General features: G+C 37.7%; 1 protein-coding gene and 1 long non-coding RNA gene across 3 annotated transcripts; one reads left to right on the top strand and one right to left on the bottom strand.

Annotated features, from left to right (window-relative positions):
- Positions 1 to 613: 613 nt before the first annotated feature.
- Positions 614 to 1,683, top strand: LOC133533595 (uncharacterized). Its single transcript, XR_009801902.1, has 3 exons — positions 614 to 699; positions 883 to 1,012; positions 1,206 to 1,683. It is a non-coding gene; the product is annotated as an uncharacterized LOC133533595 (long non-coding RNA).
- On the bottom strand, positions 693 to 14,650 carry LOC133533594 (doublesex- and mab-3-related transcription factor dmd-4-like). 2 transcript variants are annotated; one of them, XM_061872595.1, is made up of 6 exons: positions 14,464 to 14,650; positions 13,729 to 13,892; positions 3,242 to 3,412; positions 2,803 to 2,900; positions 1,822 to 1,987; positions 693 to 1,139 (listed from the first exon to the last, which is right to left on the bottom strand). In XM_061872595.1, exons 2-6 carry the CDS (start codon positions 13,888 to 13,890, stop codon positions 858 to 860), a joined length of 879 nt encoding a protein of 292 aa, XP_061728579.1. In that variant the 5' UTR covers positions 13,891 to 13,892; positions 14,464 to 14,650; the 3' UTR covers positions 693 to 857. The 2 variants fall into 2 exon arrangements, with proteins under 2 accessions (XP_061728579.1, XP_061728578.1); XM_061872594.1 differs by lacking the exon at positions 14,464 to 14,650 and having other exon boundaries at positions 13,729 to 14,365.
- Positions 14,651 to 18,585: the final 3,935 nt, after the last annotated feature.

Genomic DNA, 18,585 nt, shown 5'->3' with positions numbered 1-18,585 from the left:
ATAATCGAGCAAAAAACCGTGTTTTAAACAACACAAACATTTGAGAAAAAATTGCTTGCTGCTACAGGTAGACGTTTGGCAGAAATTATTTTCCTTATACATATAATTGCCAACCTTGAATAATAAATATTTATGAAAAAACATTTAAGTAATACATTTTGCACTTAATGTAATTAAAATTTAATAACAAAGTGTATCGCTCTTATTTGCCCACCCTGTATTTATAGTAATAGATTTTTATTTAATTATAGTATAGGATACTGTTAAAATTAAAGGATTTATATTAGTAAAAACAACACAGGTAACATCTAATACATTTAATTAAGCTGTAATAAATTGCATAACCGATAAATGTTATTAAAATACAGGTTAATACTTATACTGTAAAACAAGATTATATTCCTATAGTAGTTCCTTAATTATAGTACATACATAACTAATATTTGGCAATTTTCTTTGGCATTAAAAATAATCAATAAGCCTAAATATATAACCTTAATAATTATCTTATCTTAATAATTAAAATTAAATTTGAATTCAATTAAGTACTTAAAATTTATCAAATTTAATGTCGATTAAATAACATTGCCGCAGGAGTACTATAATTTATTCTGTGGCAGGCTGGTGGCAGGGGTTGCAAACAGGCAAACGCAAACGGCAGCAGTAAGGGTCCGGACAGCGCCGGCAGCGCAGGCAGAGGTAGGTAACACTACCTCATAGCAGCACACTCGAGTCACTCAACCCATGACTAGCGCAGGTACTAGTGGTTGCAGCAATGGCCGTGGTCCGACAGGCCGGAAAACAGTCGGTTCCCGATAAATACAGACAATTAGCTTCCTCTTTACAACTTATCCAATTTAGTGTCGATTACATTGCCTACAGTCAGGCGTGCAGGGGTTGCAAACCGGAGGTTGATGCTGCAATGGCAGTAGCAGAGGTCCAGACAGCGCCGGCAGCGCAGGCAGGGGCACCAACCACTCTGAACCACAGACCCGGCCCATGACTAACGCAGGTAGTTGCTGTAGCAATGGCCGCGGCCCGACTGGTCTAAAAGCTGACCAGCGCTCTTCGGAGCTCGATACGGAATCGTAGCTGGTGCTTGCACCGGCGCTGGCCAGTAATGTTTTGTCGGTTTGGGCCTGAAATTAAGCGATTGTAAGTTTATGAGAATAAATAGCAACATTTTTCTTAATGTTATGTTACAGTTTAGACAGCAAACGAGCAGACGAGCCTGATGGAAAGCGGTCAACGTCGCTCGTCGACATAAGCAACATCATAGGAGCCACTTTAGAAGGACTTCTATTTCGGGAGAAAACGTTTTTCGGCTTTCAAATATTTTCAAGTATGTTATTGACACAATGAAAAACTAGGTTTATACGTTCTCCTATTTTTCAAAATTTGCAAATCTACAAACAAAAACCCTTTTGTTCAAAAAAACGATACCTATAAACCTAGAATATATTATGCTGAAGCGATCGACATCAAAATCAATTTTATAAGTGGAAAACGTTTTCTCCCAAAATAGAATTACATAGAAAAATTACCGTTATTTCGTTCGATTTCAAAAGCTATTCTTCCCCCTTAAGCGTTGCCGACCCTTGAGAACCCTAAATACCCGCTTCATTAATGACAATGATACATATATATATATATAGGTAAGTATATAAGGTACCGACTTAATTTTCACAGAATTAAAGTTATGTTGAGTATAAGGGTCAAAGACCACCCCTATGGCGTTGTAGGATGAGCCAATTTGTGGCCCAAGTAGTATAAAAATAGAAATAGCGGGTAGAAATTTGTAACATGAACACAGTCACTTACATGTTGCACATTGCAATGCTCAACAGCACGCAGCAGATCGTGATTGCACCGACGTAGAACTAGCTCCAGCACTGAGCGCTTCTTGCCCGGGAACAACTTGCTCAGCATCTCGAGACCTGCTGTGCTCACGGAAGCTTCTGCCTCGGCTTCTTCGCTGCCACTAACACTGTATAAAATATAATAGGTAGTGCGAGGCGCTAAAACGTGTGATTAAGCTGGTATATACGGGACAGATTGGAATATTCATTTCTGATAATGCGGCTATAGAAACTTAAGAAACTATATTCATGTTTTTTGTAAAAAAAAAAAACATATAATTTCGATCGAGATGACCCTAAAGAGCATGTACGTATTACGAGTTCCTATGGCCAATGCCGGTGTCCATCACCACATCAGCTCAATGGCGCAAAATGTCGCTTGCAATATTTTACCCACATGTGCTAAATGGGCTATTTTTTATTTATTTAGTTGTCGTTTTTTCATTTTTATTCATTTATTTTATACTTTATTGCACATAAAACATTAGGTACACATGGTGGAGTTAATGCCTTAAGGCATTATCTAAGGTCTAAGATTCTGATAAAATTTGGTGGATAGATAGTTGGTTCTCTATTCTGTACAGTCAGCGTCAAATACTTCGTAGCAGTCAAAGTGGTCAAATAGTTCGGTACACCATACTAAATATATGGTGTACCGAACTATTTGGCTACTTTGACTGCTACGAAGTATTTGACGCTGACTGTACAATGTAAGCGCACCATAATTGTCCTCCAAAATATTTCACTTAGTTACGCTATTAACGGGAATTTACATAACTACATTTAGTTGTCCCAAATTTGGATTTCGTGTTTAATCCATCCAGAATGACGAGCTCTTCAAACCTACCAATTTGTATAAAAGTCTGATAACACGACACATTTAATAAAAGCTTGTAAAAAATCTTTTCATTTTAAGTACTGAAAGAAAAAGTCGAAATCGTACCGTGGCCTCGGAGAGGTTGAGGTGTTGCCGCAGGAATCCGGAGAAGCCGCGCAGCAGTCGGGCAGAGAATCGCTCGTCTCGCTGTCGATGTGTATAGGCTACGGACAATATAATACGTAAATTAAGTGCATACGATGATTATTCGTACACACACTTCTAGAAGTAGATACTTGGACTAAAGTAAATTGCATTCAAAAGTTTGATCAGATACCGCTATGTATTGAAAAGTAAGTATGTAATGAAAGTTGCATGCAAGTTCTTACTAGTCTAAACCTCGCTTAAGTAAATATCGAAGTATTTCTTTCTTTCTTTTCTAAGCGAGGAATCTAACGGCTTTTTGCTTGGCGACCAGTGACTTCGTAAAACCATGTCGCCCAATTTCGGTGACGTTTAGCTCTCCAGGTCTCGGATCGACCTACTGACAGGGACGGAACCTTACCGTGTGGTCATCGGCCGCTGAGTCGGGCTGGTCAGGGCTTGGACATGGCCCGGTGACCCTCATGCCGTATATGCGGCCAGGGGGCAGAGCCTCCAGCGCAGTCCCGCTTTCAACGGAGGCCAGATGCAGGGCTATTTTGTCTTCCGCTGCCTGCTGCCTCTTTAAGGCTACCTGTCAGAAAGAACAGAGATCGATTAGATTAGATGGTATAGTTTGGCCCACAAACAAAGACAGAAATAATCATACTGTCTTCGTCTTACGCTAGTACTAGCACCCAAAAGAAAGGGATGAGTATAGTTTTCCTGGTTCTTATTAACTGACTAACAAGTTGCGTTACTATATAATTACTACGCTTTCAGAATGTGTACACTCTGTAATTATTAATCTCGTGCGAAAACCGACTTGTGAAAGAATAAATAAACAACTGCTTACTCGGCTACTATTACGCACGAGATATTTCACCATGAATCCCTACCGATGAAATTCGATTAGAATCCCGGCTCGTTGATAAATTAATTTAGCGGAAAATCAATGACAAACATAAATGTTTGCGCGGTGACCCCTCGGGAGCCGATGTCGGCCGCAAACAGAACTCGATCCGCGCTAATCAAATAACTGGACGCCTCTGGAATACCATATGCGTTCACTATCGCATTTCGGAATCAAGCTCGAGTAAATCTGGTTAGGTTAGATTCTATCTGGTAACAGGTAGGTACATTTACTGGTAAACTGTAAACAATTTGTGACAAATAACAATTTGGTAAGAAATATAATCAATTTGTGTGAGTAATATGACTGTAACTAAGTGTAACTAGGTAATTAATTAACACATCAGAATTCGCGCCAGTGTCCATCCAATCCATTGCTAGAGATGTCGGTAACACACACCTGCCAGGCAGATCTGACGGACACGTGAATTTTATGGGCAAGGTGGGACTTCCACACTCTGACGCTTACCAAGTTGGTGCGGATTTAGCTTGAACTGATCCTATTCAGTAGAGATCGTTCGAGACTGACATGGTGCACTGTCAGATTACATAGATTAGGTTGGGGTTAGTGGTGGTCGTTGATTCAACGAACTATTTGATAAAACGTTCTTCGTTCGTCAACGAACGAAACGTTTTGTGTAACAGACTCAACTAGTTGACGACTTTAACGTACAAACGTAATCGAAATGGAACGCTAAGCTAATGGCATGGCAGTATAGTTGAGATCAACATTCCTTTCATTTTTTGATTCAACTCTACCCGATTCCTTTGACGCCAGTGCGAGCGAGAAGCAAAGACGTAACAGCAAGAGCTCGAAAACGAGATTGAATTAGTCGACGTTGATTGAAAGATACTTCGTTGATCGACAATTCAACTGACTAGATTCCGTTGACGCGAAAGCCTTTTTCTCTTCAGTTAAAGCAAAAACGCCAAAAACTTACTTGACGAAATTAACTAGTTTTTCAACTAGTTGACGTTTTCTAAGTTAACGTTTCGTTTCGTTGAAGCGAAAACCGTCAACGACCCACCACAGGGGCCTTATTCGAGATGCACAACTGTCAAATTTCGCGTCCACATCAAATCAACACTTGATTCTATCGCATGTTGATTGTATCAAGTGTTGATTCTATCAACTGTGGATATTATCATTTGGAACAATCAAAACTCATTCATAGAAAAAATAATCAAACAAAAATCAACTTTGTTTATTACTACTATATAGTTTGAAATGGCTCTGAACTCGAAGTGGTTCGGTTTGATTTGATTGTCACCTGACTGTGGATTGCTAATGTCAAATTTTGACAAGTGTTGATTTTATTGCTAGACTTTTTTGTCCATGGGCTTGGGCACCATCTTGGATTTTTTGACGTACGACAGGGAATACCCTTCCTTTCCTACAATATATGGCATAGAGTAAAGCGTCTTTTTTTTTTAAACATAAGTTTACAGGAATCAGCGACATCTTGTATTCGATAGGATAAGTAATGCGCTATGAACAATGCGGCGGCGAGTAGTGAAACTGTACCTGACAACGTCAATCAATTAAAAAGTGACCACACAGTTGATGGTCGATAAAGGCGATTATTAATTGAATTTTAACGACAATAAAGAACTATTGACATGCGATCTTTTTGTTGAACCCACACCTACACGTCGAATAATGCTCGCTCCACATATTCTCCTATAAACGCTCAAAATTGTAAAAAAAATTCATGCAATTTACTCCGCACCCAGTCTCAAGTTGCTTCTAAACCACGTTCACGAACCAAGTTGTAACCTAACACATCTGTAAATATAAGGCATATGATTTAGAGATAAAGTCCGTTTTTTTAAATTACGAGATGGTTCATGAATAACCTTTATTACTATAAAAATAATACTACATTTGTCAAAAAAAAATCTGTATTGCGCTATTACATAATGCATAAAATTGATATAAAGATAGGTACCATAGTAGCTCGCTCACTTGGTCTATCAACAACTATTTTAATGTTCTTTGTACTCGTATACGCGACCCCATTGTATGTACAGTCGCCATCAGCTATATCGGAACGCATGTATGAGATCTCAAATTATTAAGATAAGACCTACTGTACTGTCTATATTACTTACCAAGACCTAAGTACCTATTATTTATATGTACCTACACAAAGAGAATTCCTATGTTAAAAGGAGATTAAATACATATTTTGTTATTCAACTACAAATAAAATAAAATTTATCTTTTTCAGTTAACACATTTTTTTACCGATTTCTTTAATAAAATAAAACATTAAAGTATTATGTGACTATATTTCATTGTCTTCGGTGTAGATTATTTACTGATGTTCCAATTTCCTGTATCAGTTTGGTACCAGGAAATATAAAAACTACACCTCTTCAAAAACTTTGCTGGTAGTTCGACATCTGTAAGTTTAAATATAAAACATGATAAAAACACTTAAGTCAAAAACGTATACATAAAATATTTGCCCTATATTCTGGTCGCTCGGTAAGGTGCTCAGAAGGCTGGGCGTATTTCCGCGCTGGTTAACAATGCTGATCCTCTGGTCACCAGAAGCCTATATAAGGCGCTCTCATAGAGCCACGCTAGTGCCCTAGAGTTTCAAATTCAACCCCAAGTGCCACAAATATGTAGTTAAGGGTTTAAATTCTGGATCAAGAACATGGAATACTGTTTGCTAGTAAGGCCATAGGTATTAGAAAAAAATAATAGTAGGAGACGGCCGTGGTCATGGTAGGTGGTACAGGTGGGCCAGGCAAGCTCTGAAATTATGCACCTATTTTACTATAACTTTGTTCACCTGTGTATTTCACCTGTTTCCATGATAATCATTTTTAATATGTAGCTCGTGTAGTCGGGCTGTATCATTGGTCTCATATTTTTTAACACAAAATCATAATTTTAATTCAATAATTAATGGTGTTTTACATATTAATCATTAATGTACCTATTTTGCAAAATTTTCTTGCATATAATAATATTGTTTACTTCAATTGACGTGTTTATTATTTACGTTACTATGTCAACGTTAATACTTAAAAAATTATAACGAGAAGGTTGAGTCCGCAGTACAGTTACAGTTTACGTACATAGTGGCATTAGCACAGTCGGATTAGGACCAAACTCGAAATGTCTGAACAGTCATGAAATTTGGTATGTATATACGTTAAAGGCCCCTTTTTCATGCCCACACCATTTGACATTTGGGGACCTCGAGGAACCACAGCCATCTTGGAAAATGTGGACCATCCAGGAGAAATTCGCGTTTTACTCTAAATCTACGTTCTTTATTCAATAATCGTGTAAGGCAACATTCAAGCTTATAAAATTCTACATAAAATAGTTTTAGACATCTTTGCGAAAAAAATGATCTTGCTTTAAAAAATACTTGCTAAACCCAGATTTAGCCCTTATACCCTTTCATGGGATATTCTCTTAATAGGAAACTTGGAAGAATAAAAATTCCACTTTTAACTATACATTTGTACATAATCTACCCCAATATCAATATTTTACTTGACTGCAACTTAACCAGAAAGTAGGGTTATGGGTATAAGTACTGAGGATTCAGGACAGCCTGTAGCTTAGGATACTGGACGGATTTTTTAAATGACGTATTATTTAGCCCTAAACTTTTTTCTTCCGTTAATTTTAGTAACTTTGTATTGCATAGCACTTGTATACTAACTGTGGATCTACTGATGTCTGTTTTACTGTACTCCGCTCAATAGTTTAGGCGCTAGAAGAAAAAATATGATTTAATATTCGGAGTCCTCTCAAGGCGGCTGTATTGATTTTTCTTTAATAGAACAAGTAAAAGTAGGTTGTGAATGGCAAGAGGAATCTAACGATATGTCATTTAAAAAAATCCGTCCAGTATCCTAATACCTAGCTACTGGGTGTACTGAATCATCAGTACTTACACCCATAACCCTTCTTTCTGGTTTAGTCGCAGTAGAGTAAAATGTTAATATTGGGGTAGACCACGTACAAATGTATAGTTAAAAATAGAATTCATATTCCTCCGAGTTTCCTTTTAAGAGAATGTCCCCTGGAAGTGTATAAGCGTTAAACTTAGATTCAGCAAGTATTCTCTATAACAAGATGTATTGTTCCGCAAAGATATCGAGGACTTTTTTGTGTAGAATTTAATAAGTTTTAATGTTCACTGTTGTGTTGATGGTACACATTTTCCAAAATGGCTCGGATTCCTCGAGGTCCCCAAATGTTAAATGGTTTGGGCATGAAAAAGGGGCCTTTAATTTATATACATAATAAATTTCATGACTGTTACAGAGATTTCGAGGTTGGTCCTAATCCGATTATGCTACATTGTGCGTCCGCAGCAAATTCGGTTCTCCATACAAATGTAGTTTCGCTCTCATTTTAAATCGGCTAGCTAGATTGCTCTGAAACTTTGTACTTACAATAGGATATGGTATGTCTATGCCTATAATTAATTTAAAACATAAATGTGAAATGAGAACCAATTAAGTTCAATATTAAGAATATGTCTCGTTGTTGACTCGCCGACAACGGAATTGAGATCTATATGGGTGCCATGTTCTGTGCTGTGTAGAAAATCCTGAAATTATAAAGGATTTGTCTTGGCTAGTTTTTACGTATAGGCTACGTATCACCGAAACGTCACAAACACCACGAAGGTTCGGCTTGTACGGGCCCTCGTTTTTCCTATATTCTTATACGCTGCGGAGACCTGGACTATCCGAAAAACAGAGGAGAAGACGATAGACGCCCTAGAAATATGGTGCTGGAGGAAAATTCTGGGGATATCCTGGACCGAGTTTCGGACTAATGTCTCCATCCTTAAAGAACTCCGTATCAAGCAGCGCCTTCCGACTCTCGTAAAGACCCGCATACTCAGTTTTTTCGGTCATGTCTCGAGGAGGAACAACGACTCCATAGAGCGTCTAGTGGTGCAGGGTAGAGCAAACGGAAAAAGACCGCGCAAAAGGCCACCTATGCGATGGACTGACCAAATCAAATCTGCCATGAAGGGTCCCCTGAACGCATTTGCCAGAATGGCCCCCAACCGCGAAAAATGGCGAGAAATCGTACGGCAAGCAACATCTGCGCCTGATATCAGCAGTTGACCACGACGCTCTGCAAAGAGTACAACGACAAAGAAGAAGAAGACGTATCATATTTGTCTAAAATTTGGTTTGTTGGTACACACACAAGGGATAGTCTCTAGCTAGGTACGGGGTGCCACACTCGTCAGCGCGACGGCGATATTTTTTACCTTTTACCTAAAAATCTCAAATTTGTGTACGGGCTCAGCTCCTGTTTCGTCTTAAGCCTAAATTTAACAGATTCTGACTCACAGGGGGCTTTGAGCATGCTGTTGCGTTCGTTTTCAAATTTTGAAAAAAAAACTAGCCTAACAACACAATAAATGCTTGTTTTTCCGCATTCTTCAATATATCTCCCTGTCTCACTACTATCTGACCTTCTAACCCAGAGGGGAAAATATACCTTATTGGGGATACTCCATCTTCCTCATGATAATATATTTTACTTTACTGAAAAGCAATCGGTACATGTTACAAGATGCACATTGTTAAGAGCCGGGGTTAGAACCCACGACCATTGGTTTTAAAATGAAGCTTTGTATACAATTTGTATTTTTATAATAAATCTGTTTTCTTGTTGACATTTTGTGGTATTGTATTGCTTTATGTTAATTGTCAAGATATTTTTTTCATCCTGGACAATTGTCACATGCGTCACATGTACGTTATTATGATAGATCTACATCGACGCAACTGCATGTCATTGTCAAAGAGCATATAATCACTAAGTTTTAAGAGACGGGATTTCCATACTAGCGAGTGGAATCAGTTTGTTCGCAAATCATTACCAAAATGTACGACAAAGAACTGTCAAAGAACCATAGTACCAACATAAGCGATTTAAATAGTGTAGTACGCTACACGCTTACGATTCTTATCGATATCGATAAAATGGGGAGGATAGGCTCCTGTCTACAAATTTTGTAGTCGAAATCAGGTTAGCATCGAGTCCACATTTAAGTTGTATGTTATATAGTGGATAGTTCTTAATTGGACTACTATCTGGTCGGGCTTAATGTGGACCCGAATTATTTTAATACAGTTTTTAAGTCGTGTTTTTATTTTATTTTATTAAATGCTTGATTTTCATAATGATGTGCACATACATGTTTGAATAAATGTAACTTTTCTATGGGAAGATGTATCAGGTCTTCGTTCCCAACAAATTTGGCCCACTGCCTGCATCTGAAAACATACAGCCTTGGAAAAACATGACTTTATCTACAGTTTATATTCCATGTGTTTGCTAATGAGATGATCAACTGATTATTTCGCGCTAATATGCATCTATAAATCATGTTTTTCGGCATCCAGTTATCAACAACCCTTTATCAATGCTTTAACTTTTTATGTATTTATATGTCTGTTAATCATGAGAACGGGTCTGGCCTTGTTGGCAGCGACCCTGCCTATGAAGCCGATGGTCCCAGGTTCAAATTTGTTCCTGAGACATGGGTATTTTCTATGTATTTATAAATACTTATAAATTAGGTCTATGTACATATATATATATACATTATTACACAAACTGACTTAGTACTAAAGTATGAATGGCATGTGTTGTGGGTATATATATATATTGTTGTCTAAGTACCCACAACACATGCCATTCATACTTTAGTACTAAGTCAGTTTGTGTAATAATGTCCTATAATATTTCTTTATTTATCATAAAAACAGAGATTCATTTTCTTACATTTTAGGTTAATATATTAAATAATCACTAGATAAAAAAAATATGTTAACTAATGACCATTAATGCATAAGTAATAGATAATTTATGCATTATTAATCTTCGACGAATTAATTATGGTCATATTGCATGCTAGTTCTAAGGAAATTTCACATATTTAATTTAATTATTTACACTGATATACGAATAAAACTATAGTTATCGATAGTTATAGTACATCCCTAGTTCACAACGAAAAATAATGTAAAATATCTAATTTTCGATGTGTTTATAGCCTGCTGACCCAAAATAAGGTCAAAAGTATCTAAAGCAATACTTACCAGTCTTCATCCAAGGGAAATTTCGCCATAAAATCCCTTTTTTCGTGATTTTCTCGAGTGGCTCGCTTGCCACATATTTCACACTTAGTAAACCGTTTTCTGGCTGGCATTGTAACAAACTCGCTCTTTACTCTGATCACGGTTGACTATTTTCGATTTTTTCACTAAATAATAAAGAAATTACACGAAATACCCGAACAAAACATTGAAGCCTTCAAAACAAAGAAAGCAATTAGGCTGACAGTAGACTTGATGTAAACTTGACAGAATAAATAGGACTGACGTTTTCTTTTTCTTCGTTGGCCATGATTTGCGAAACAAATTCCATACAAAACTTTTTTCTTCCTAGTTGTGTCAGCCTGATCGGAATTTGGCAGCTAACTCCATCTTGCGTCCAGTAGAAGAATCAAAATCGTACAGAAAAAACTGCTCTCTGCCTTAGGATCCCCTTTTAAATGTCATAAATCCAAACATGGCAGCCATACCCATCAACAAAAAAGTCTACCGTTGATCTAATTTCATTTGTCAGTTAACTAATACGTATTCGACACGCTTATATTTGACAACTAGAATCCTGACTAGAGCTGGGACTGCGTACCAAAAGTACGTCTCTGTTACTCGTACCAAAAGTACGTCTAAAATACCAGTTTTACGAGTATGACCCCCAATAGGCAGTTTACGTATTTGCCGTGCTTAGGCGTCTTACAAATAAGGATTATTTATACAAATATCGACTTATTATTTCGGTAAGGGTCGGAAATATGGTGACGTTTTGAGTGAAGGCTATGAATCTTTTGTCATATTTTTGTTATATATTATTACATTATTTTTAGATACAACAGACACCCAGACGACCATCTGTTAACAAAATTTTATTTTACCTAAAGTAACGGTAAGAATGGAGGTACGAGGTGATAAAATTTTCATATTTGTTTTATTTCAGAAATCAAAGTCCGTACTTTTAAATACTCGACAAGCTAAAAGTAGTCTATTACAAATAACCTGTTCTAAAAACTATTCCGGTACAACGCCCCGCCTCTAGTGTGGATATTGTTCACTGACAGGTGGTGATAATAGCAATTCGACAAGTCACAATATTTCTCACATCAAATGGAAATCAACACGAAACGTCACTTTTAGCATGTCGAATAAGGGCCCTGGTTGGGGTACCTAGTGTTTCACCTAGATTCTACAAAATCACGTCATGTCATTGTCATATCGTTCACATTTACAGTACCTATACACGCAAATGTTTAAACTAGTATTATAATGTTTAATCGGTGTTGATTCGGCTGTAAGTCAAGTGTTAAACCGATATGGGGAAGATCGATATCCCTGTCTCCTCCGGTAAACATGTGCCACTTGTTCAAATAAACTGTCGGCGCATTAGCTGTTCTCGATTTCACTACATTAAAACGCATTAACGCCTTAGAATTGGGTGTTATTTTTATCGGACGTATTCTTGTACCGGATATCGATACCTTTTAACGTAATGTTTCCGTATATATGACGGAATGGGAATGTTTGTGCTAGAATTGGATACAGTTAATAATTAATTTACAAGGTGCATTTGGGATAACAAAAACGGGGAATTTAGAAACTTGCCAATATCACGCACGCGCAGAAGCACTTTTTACTGTCGTAACAATACCTATTTAAGCAAGGAAGAAATCTTGATACAAGCATTACAATAGCGTTTAAACAAGTGTTGCCAAAGTATGAGGCACTTCTGATTTAGTCGATTGTTGAGGTTTTATAAATTATCCCGCTTCCGAAGTTACCCCAATGCACCTTGCATAAAATAAGCAACGCAGCAATTAATTTATTGCGGAAAATTTAATTTATTTCACGGAATTAAGCGAATATTTTTGGGGTTTTTGTATGGAGGGTTTGCTGACTTGGGCGGCCTGCCTAGGGCATGTACCCGGGAATTCCCGAGACTGGTTTTCCCCTTTTTATAAAAAATATAATAATAAGTTTATCACACACCAAACTACTATGTACTTACCTACCTATAATGAATTGGTTTAATAAGCGGTTTAAGAACACCTGTACTTTTTTTTTTTTTTTATACCACGACGGTGGCAAGCAAGCATACGGCCCGCCTGATGGTAAGCAGTCACCGTAGCCTATGGACGCCTGCAACTCCAGAGGTGTTACATGCGCGTTGCCGACCCTTTAAAAATCTGTACACTCCTTTTTTGAAGAACCTCATACTGTAGACCCTCGGGAAAACCTCGGCAGGTACCTGCTATGTGATATGCAATAAATGATTTCAATTTCAATAAACACATGCCTCAGACGGGGAACATTCCGGGCGTGGAAACTCACTACAGCTATCTGGATGCACAAGTGAACTAGCAGCAGTTGTGTACTAGAAATAAAGAGATGCATTGGGATGGCCAAGGACGCTATGAATCGCCTAAATAAAATAAGGAAGGATGCAGAGACGTGGATCATTATATTCATTATGTCTGGCGAGGGGAAAAAGAATGACGCATTCGGGGTAGGTATGATACTGGACGCGCATGTTGCGGATACCCTGAACCCCATACGCACCAACCTGTCAATGCATTTGCAACTTCAAGTCGAGAGTAGAGTCGGGCTACGATATAAGAATCTATGCCAATAGCGAATGCTAAGCCTCATAAAAGTTCACCGCTGTTGGGAATAGTGAAGGCAACCGTTAAGGCGAGTCTCCAGATGAAACAGATCAATAATGAAATACTCATAATCTACAAAATTCTGCTGTATTGTAAGTTTTAAGTAAGTAGTGTAAATTGTTCGCGTCAAAAGCAAAAGCATAGCCGCCTCGTGCAACGTCAGTAGGTATAGGTAGGCCTTTTTGTGTCCTCGAAGGCTTGATATTGATTTGATGCGGTACATTACCTGAGCCGCCATGATACGCTGCCGCTCCTTGATGAGTCCGCACTTCGGGCACTGGCAGGTGCGGTAGCGGCAAGCCTTCTTGTGTCCTCGAAGGCTGGATATGAGCCCGTGGTTGCGGCACCGGGCACATTTTGGCACCCTCGCCCGTCCGCCGCTTAGCATCCCTGGTTTCATATTTATTAATTAGAATGCTAGTTAAAAAGAGACTAGTTAGTTTGTCATGCTTCTTAGAGGTTTTTAGGTAGGTAAGGTAGGCTATCTAATTGAGTAGGTCCTGACCTACCTAACAGTAAGCAGCTCTGTTAAGAATAAAAACATCGTGAAGAGCCGATCTCATCTCTAAGCCTAATAGTTTCCTCTTAAGGCTGAACGGTCCGAATGCTTTTGTAAAGACTAATTTTGTAATTAAGGTTTAGAGCATAATTAATTTCTTTATAAGTAAACAATGAGTAGGTAGGTTCCTATTGGATACAAATAGGGACGTATTTATCCTAGGGCCAAGGGGGCCATGGCCCGGGGGGGCAGGCTGCGAAGGGCAGCGCAGGCCCCACGTTTCTAGAAGGCGCCGAGAACAAAAAATCTCATGTGTTGTGTTTATTACATAGGGCAGCCCAGCGGGCCTGGCCCAGCGACTGGATACCAAACACTTTTGTAACATTTCTATGATATTTTATATGAAACGTAGGTATTGTTATCAAGTTTCTTAAACCATGTACAAAATTAAAATGAACTTACCGTTAAACTAGCGTACTCGTATCACAAGAAATCACAAATGACGATCTAATTTTCACTAATTAGGTGCCTACTTAAAGTAACTAATCGCGCTTACAATACTGTTTATGACGAATTTAGACACTTACTCCTATTGTTGCAAATGTTTTATTACAACAGAACTATTGAGCTGAAACCCGCGCCCACGACACTCCGCCCCGAAACTAATATCTTCACAGAGATCTCTCTAAAAGTGTTTCCTAAAAAAAAGAGAACACAGGAGGCGTAGCAATTTATCTCCTTGTTTCCAAAATGTAACAAATGAATATGAACCTTAACGCACTGTAACAAAACTGAAGTCTCAAACACATGACATGTTACAGCATCCCGACCCGCCCATCTGAGAAACAGCCAATGGGGTCTACGTATTTTTGAGATTGGACGCACGTAATAGGGGAAGCTGTTTCTTTTGGATTAAGTTTCATCGTAAACGTGATGTGATATTGTTTAAATAAAAAAAAACATTCACTCAACCTTGTTTTCTTTTCATCATTAGCTTTTCGCTAAAAGCTCCAACGGAGGAAATATTTAGTCCGTGTCTAGGGTAGGGTACCTAATACGTATTTGCTACTATACCTATAACTAATTATATGTTTGCATGCCAAATTATTGACGATCATGATATAAATTCATATGTAGATTAACATAAGAATAATTTATACTGCAATTTATCATTGAAATAAATAAAGTTTATACGTACTATACGTACACCTACACTTTGTACACACCGTAGGTATATACATCGTGGGCTCGAATAACCCGACAGATTTTAAAGATGTATTCTTGGCCGCATTTATAGACTAAAATATACCAAGTTTTCCGATAATGGTCTTGTTTTAGAGATAATGTTCTTTTGAAAATTTGTTTCTGTAATAAGTAATACCTACTTCACCGTGAAAAATGCCTTTTTGGGTGCGACGCTGCCACTGTGTGACTTGATTTAGACATAAGCACCTACTGACAGACATTAAAGTTTTATAGGAAACTCGCAAAATTTAGCTATAAATAAAGAAAAAACTTATTAGTTGTAATGTTTATATTCCGCCAAGATGTAAAAAGAAATAACGGATTTGAACAAAAGTTACATAAAACATTTTTTTGCTCCTGAATATGACCTCAGGAATGCGTTATACTGGAGCTATTGGGCACATATGAATTATACTCGTATTTATCATGGGTAATCAAATATACTGTTACTGTCTGTCCTTCGAGGCCCCCTAAGGATGGGGCCCGAAGACGGTATTGTGTGCGGTAGGCCATCGTAAACCATGTCGGATGCAAAGGTAGCCGCGCGCGTCAGTTGACGTCTTTGCCGCTGCCGGTCAAAGGGAAGCCCAGTCAAGCAGAGTTCCATAATACGAAGATTCCAAAGAACAAACGTAGCGAGTGGTTCTAAAAGTGAAATCTTGAGCGTTGCGAGGGTTTTAAGACACGAGTATTAAATAAACTAATATAACTTATATCTGCGGCTGTAGTACGGTCGCATTTTTATCACTTGTCAATATGCCTGTCACTTTCGCACTTACATACTCGTTAGAACGTGACACGTGACAGGCATAGTTATGTAAGTTACTAACACATACATGGGCTACACGTGTATTATGCCTGAAATAAAATATAAATTATAATTTAATTTAATAGTGACAAGTGATAAAATGCTACCGTACTACAGCCGCAGATATAAGTTATATTAGTTTGTTTAATACTCGTGTCTTAAAACCCTAACAACGCTCAAGATTTCACTTTTAGAACTCGCTACGTTTGTTCTTTGGAATCTTCGCATTTTTGACGACCGGTTTGGCCTAGTGGGTAGTGACCCTGCCTACGAAGCTGATGGTCCCGGGTTGAAATCTTGGTAAGGGCATTTATTCGTGTGATGAGCATGGATATTTGTTCCTGAGTCATGGGTGTTTTCTATGTATTTAAGTATTTAAGTATATCGTTGTCTAAGTACCCTCAACACAAACCTTATTGAGCTTACTGTGGGACTTAGTCAATTTGTGTAATAATGTCCTATAATATTTATTTATTTATTTTATTACGCCTTTTCGGGTATCAATATTAGCACGACGGGTTAAACAACAACTTTGTTTTATAGTTAATTGTTTTACAAGGGGGCAAAGTTGTTGTTTAACCGCTCGTGCTAATATAATTGAACCACGAGCTCACGCTCCGGTTGTGGAATGAGCTACCTGCCGAGGTTTTCCCGAGGGTCTACAGTATGAGGTTCTTCAAAAAAGGAGTGTACAGATTTTTAAAGGGTCGGCAACGCGCATGTAACACCTCTGGAGTTGCAGGCGTCCATAGGCTACGGTGACTGCTTACCATCAGGCGGGCCGTATGCTTGCTTGCCACCGTCGTGGTATAAAAAAAAAAAACGAGCGTAGCGAGTGGTTCGAGAAGTGGAATCTTGAGCGTTGCGAGGGTTTCAATGCACAAGGGTTAAACAAACTTTGCCTCCGAGTGAAACACAAAATGTTTCACCACACCAACATGATGAAACTACTAACTATAAAATACCAAAAAATTCAAATGAAATCAAATCCAAATGAACGTAATAAAATAAAAAAATCATTCAAAATCATCATTTAAAAGTCAATTCTACTAGCTAATATAAGGAAACAACTCAAAATTTGCATCTGATTACTTTGCCCCACATGTGGATAAAATGCAACTTTCTCATTCGTTTTTGAACAATCAAGAGGGCCTTTACCAGTTGGTGTGGTGAAAATATAGTTTATTATTCAAATAAGCATATTACAATGCGCTTATGAATGTCAAATAAATGTACATCGGCTCTAACCCTACACCTCTGACCCGAGAAGATTTAAATCCACCCTCGATTGGAGGAGGGTATCCCAATATGGACCGGCAAGAAACTCGGCGGGACACATCTTTTCAACACATTACATCTTATAATATAATAACATGTATTAAATAAGAAAAAAAAATACAGTTTAGATTACTATAGAAATCATGCAATTACATACAACAGCTACTTTTCTTTATATGTATATCTGTATATGTCATTCATATCAAATCATACGTAGCTCTTTCAGAAAACATATCGAATTCTTACAAAAGGAAAAGAAAAATAAAATAAATAAAGAAATGAGAATATACATTATATAAATCTGACAGATTGCTATACCTACAAAAAATATCTGATTTTTTTTGTTAAACAAGCAAGTCAAATAACTACTCCATTTTTCCAAGCTGATTTCATTCTTCTCTACATAAGATTAGAAAGATTAGATCCTAAATTCGCAGACTTGAGTTCATAATTAATGTATAGTAGGTACCTATCTAAATCGATCGGTAAGGTTTGGTTTATGTATTTTATACTACATTTTTGTCTATTGAGACATTTACCAATTTTCATGAATTATTTATATTTTATAGTAAAGAAAGGATTATTTTAGATGACTCGTTGAAAAAGTATTATATACCAGTGCTGGCCGAACGTTAATTAGGATTCACCATATTGAAAATTAACCATTACAAACATGGGCGTAGGCAGGTACAGGCAGCCCCCCACCCCTTGAACTCAAATTTTACATATAATGTATACTCATCTGCGGCGTCTGCAAGCACGAGGGATGGAATGTCCTACATTTCTTCCCGTGGTGCGCATACTATTTTTCTGCTCGAAGGAGGCGGAGAGCGGTAACTTAGTTTAGCGCAGCGGGAACAAATTTGACGCTTTCCGCCCGGAGGGCAGAAATTACAATTGTTTCCTTTTTTTGTAAATTAACAGGTTTTACCCGTGTTTACGTAGCTGCGCTCGTAGCGCAGAGCTCGCGCTGGCACTGAATGTGTTAATTCAGAATATTCAGACTTTAGACTAGAGTTTAGTTTCTTTTGCAAATGCAAAATAGGATTAAATTATGGGCATGTTAAGCACAGCTCTTAGATGTGACTGAAGGGAGAAAGTAGGTCAGGTAAATTTTTATATTGCAACTACTTCATTTAGTACTACATAATTATATCAATTGCGTGATAAACATTATTTGTAACTCAATTAGAGATGGTGGATGCCACTATTGCAATTTTTAACCTATTCAGATACTGTAAAGTTAAATACAA

Source organism: Cydia pomonella, unplaced genomic scaffold (genome assembly GCF_033807575.1).
Source record: "Cydia pomonella isolate Wapato2018A unplaced genomic scaffold, ilCydPomo1 PGA_scaffold_183, whole genome shotgun sequence".
NCBI classification, from domain to species: Eukaryota; Metazoa; Arthropoda; class Insecta; order Lepidoptera; family Tortricidae; genus Cydia; species Cydia pomonella.
This window is presented reverse-complemented; position numbering and strand designations above follow the sequence as displayed.

Coding starts and splice junctions, on each gene's coding strand:
- LOC133533594 (XM_061872594.1), bottom strand. CDS start 13,902: ATGAAACCAGGGATGCTAAGCGGCGGACGGGCGAGGGTGCCAAAATGT. Junction 1,988..2,802: donor TCAACCTCTCCGAGGCCACG/GTACGATTTCGA, acceptor TATTTTATACAG/TGTTAGTGGCAGCGAAGAAG. Junction 1,140..1,821: donor AGCATTGCAATGTGCAACAT/GTAAGTGACTGT, acceptor GCTTAATTTCAG/GCCCAAACCGACAAAACATT.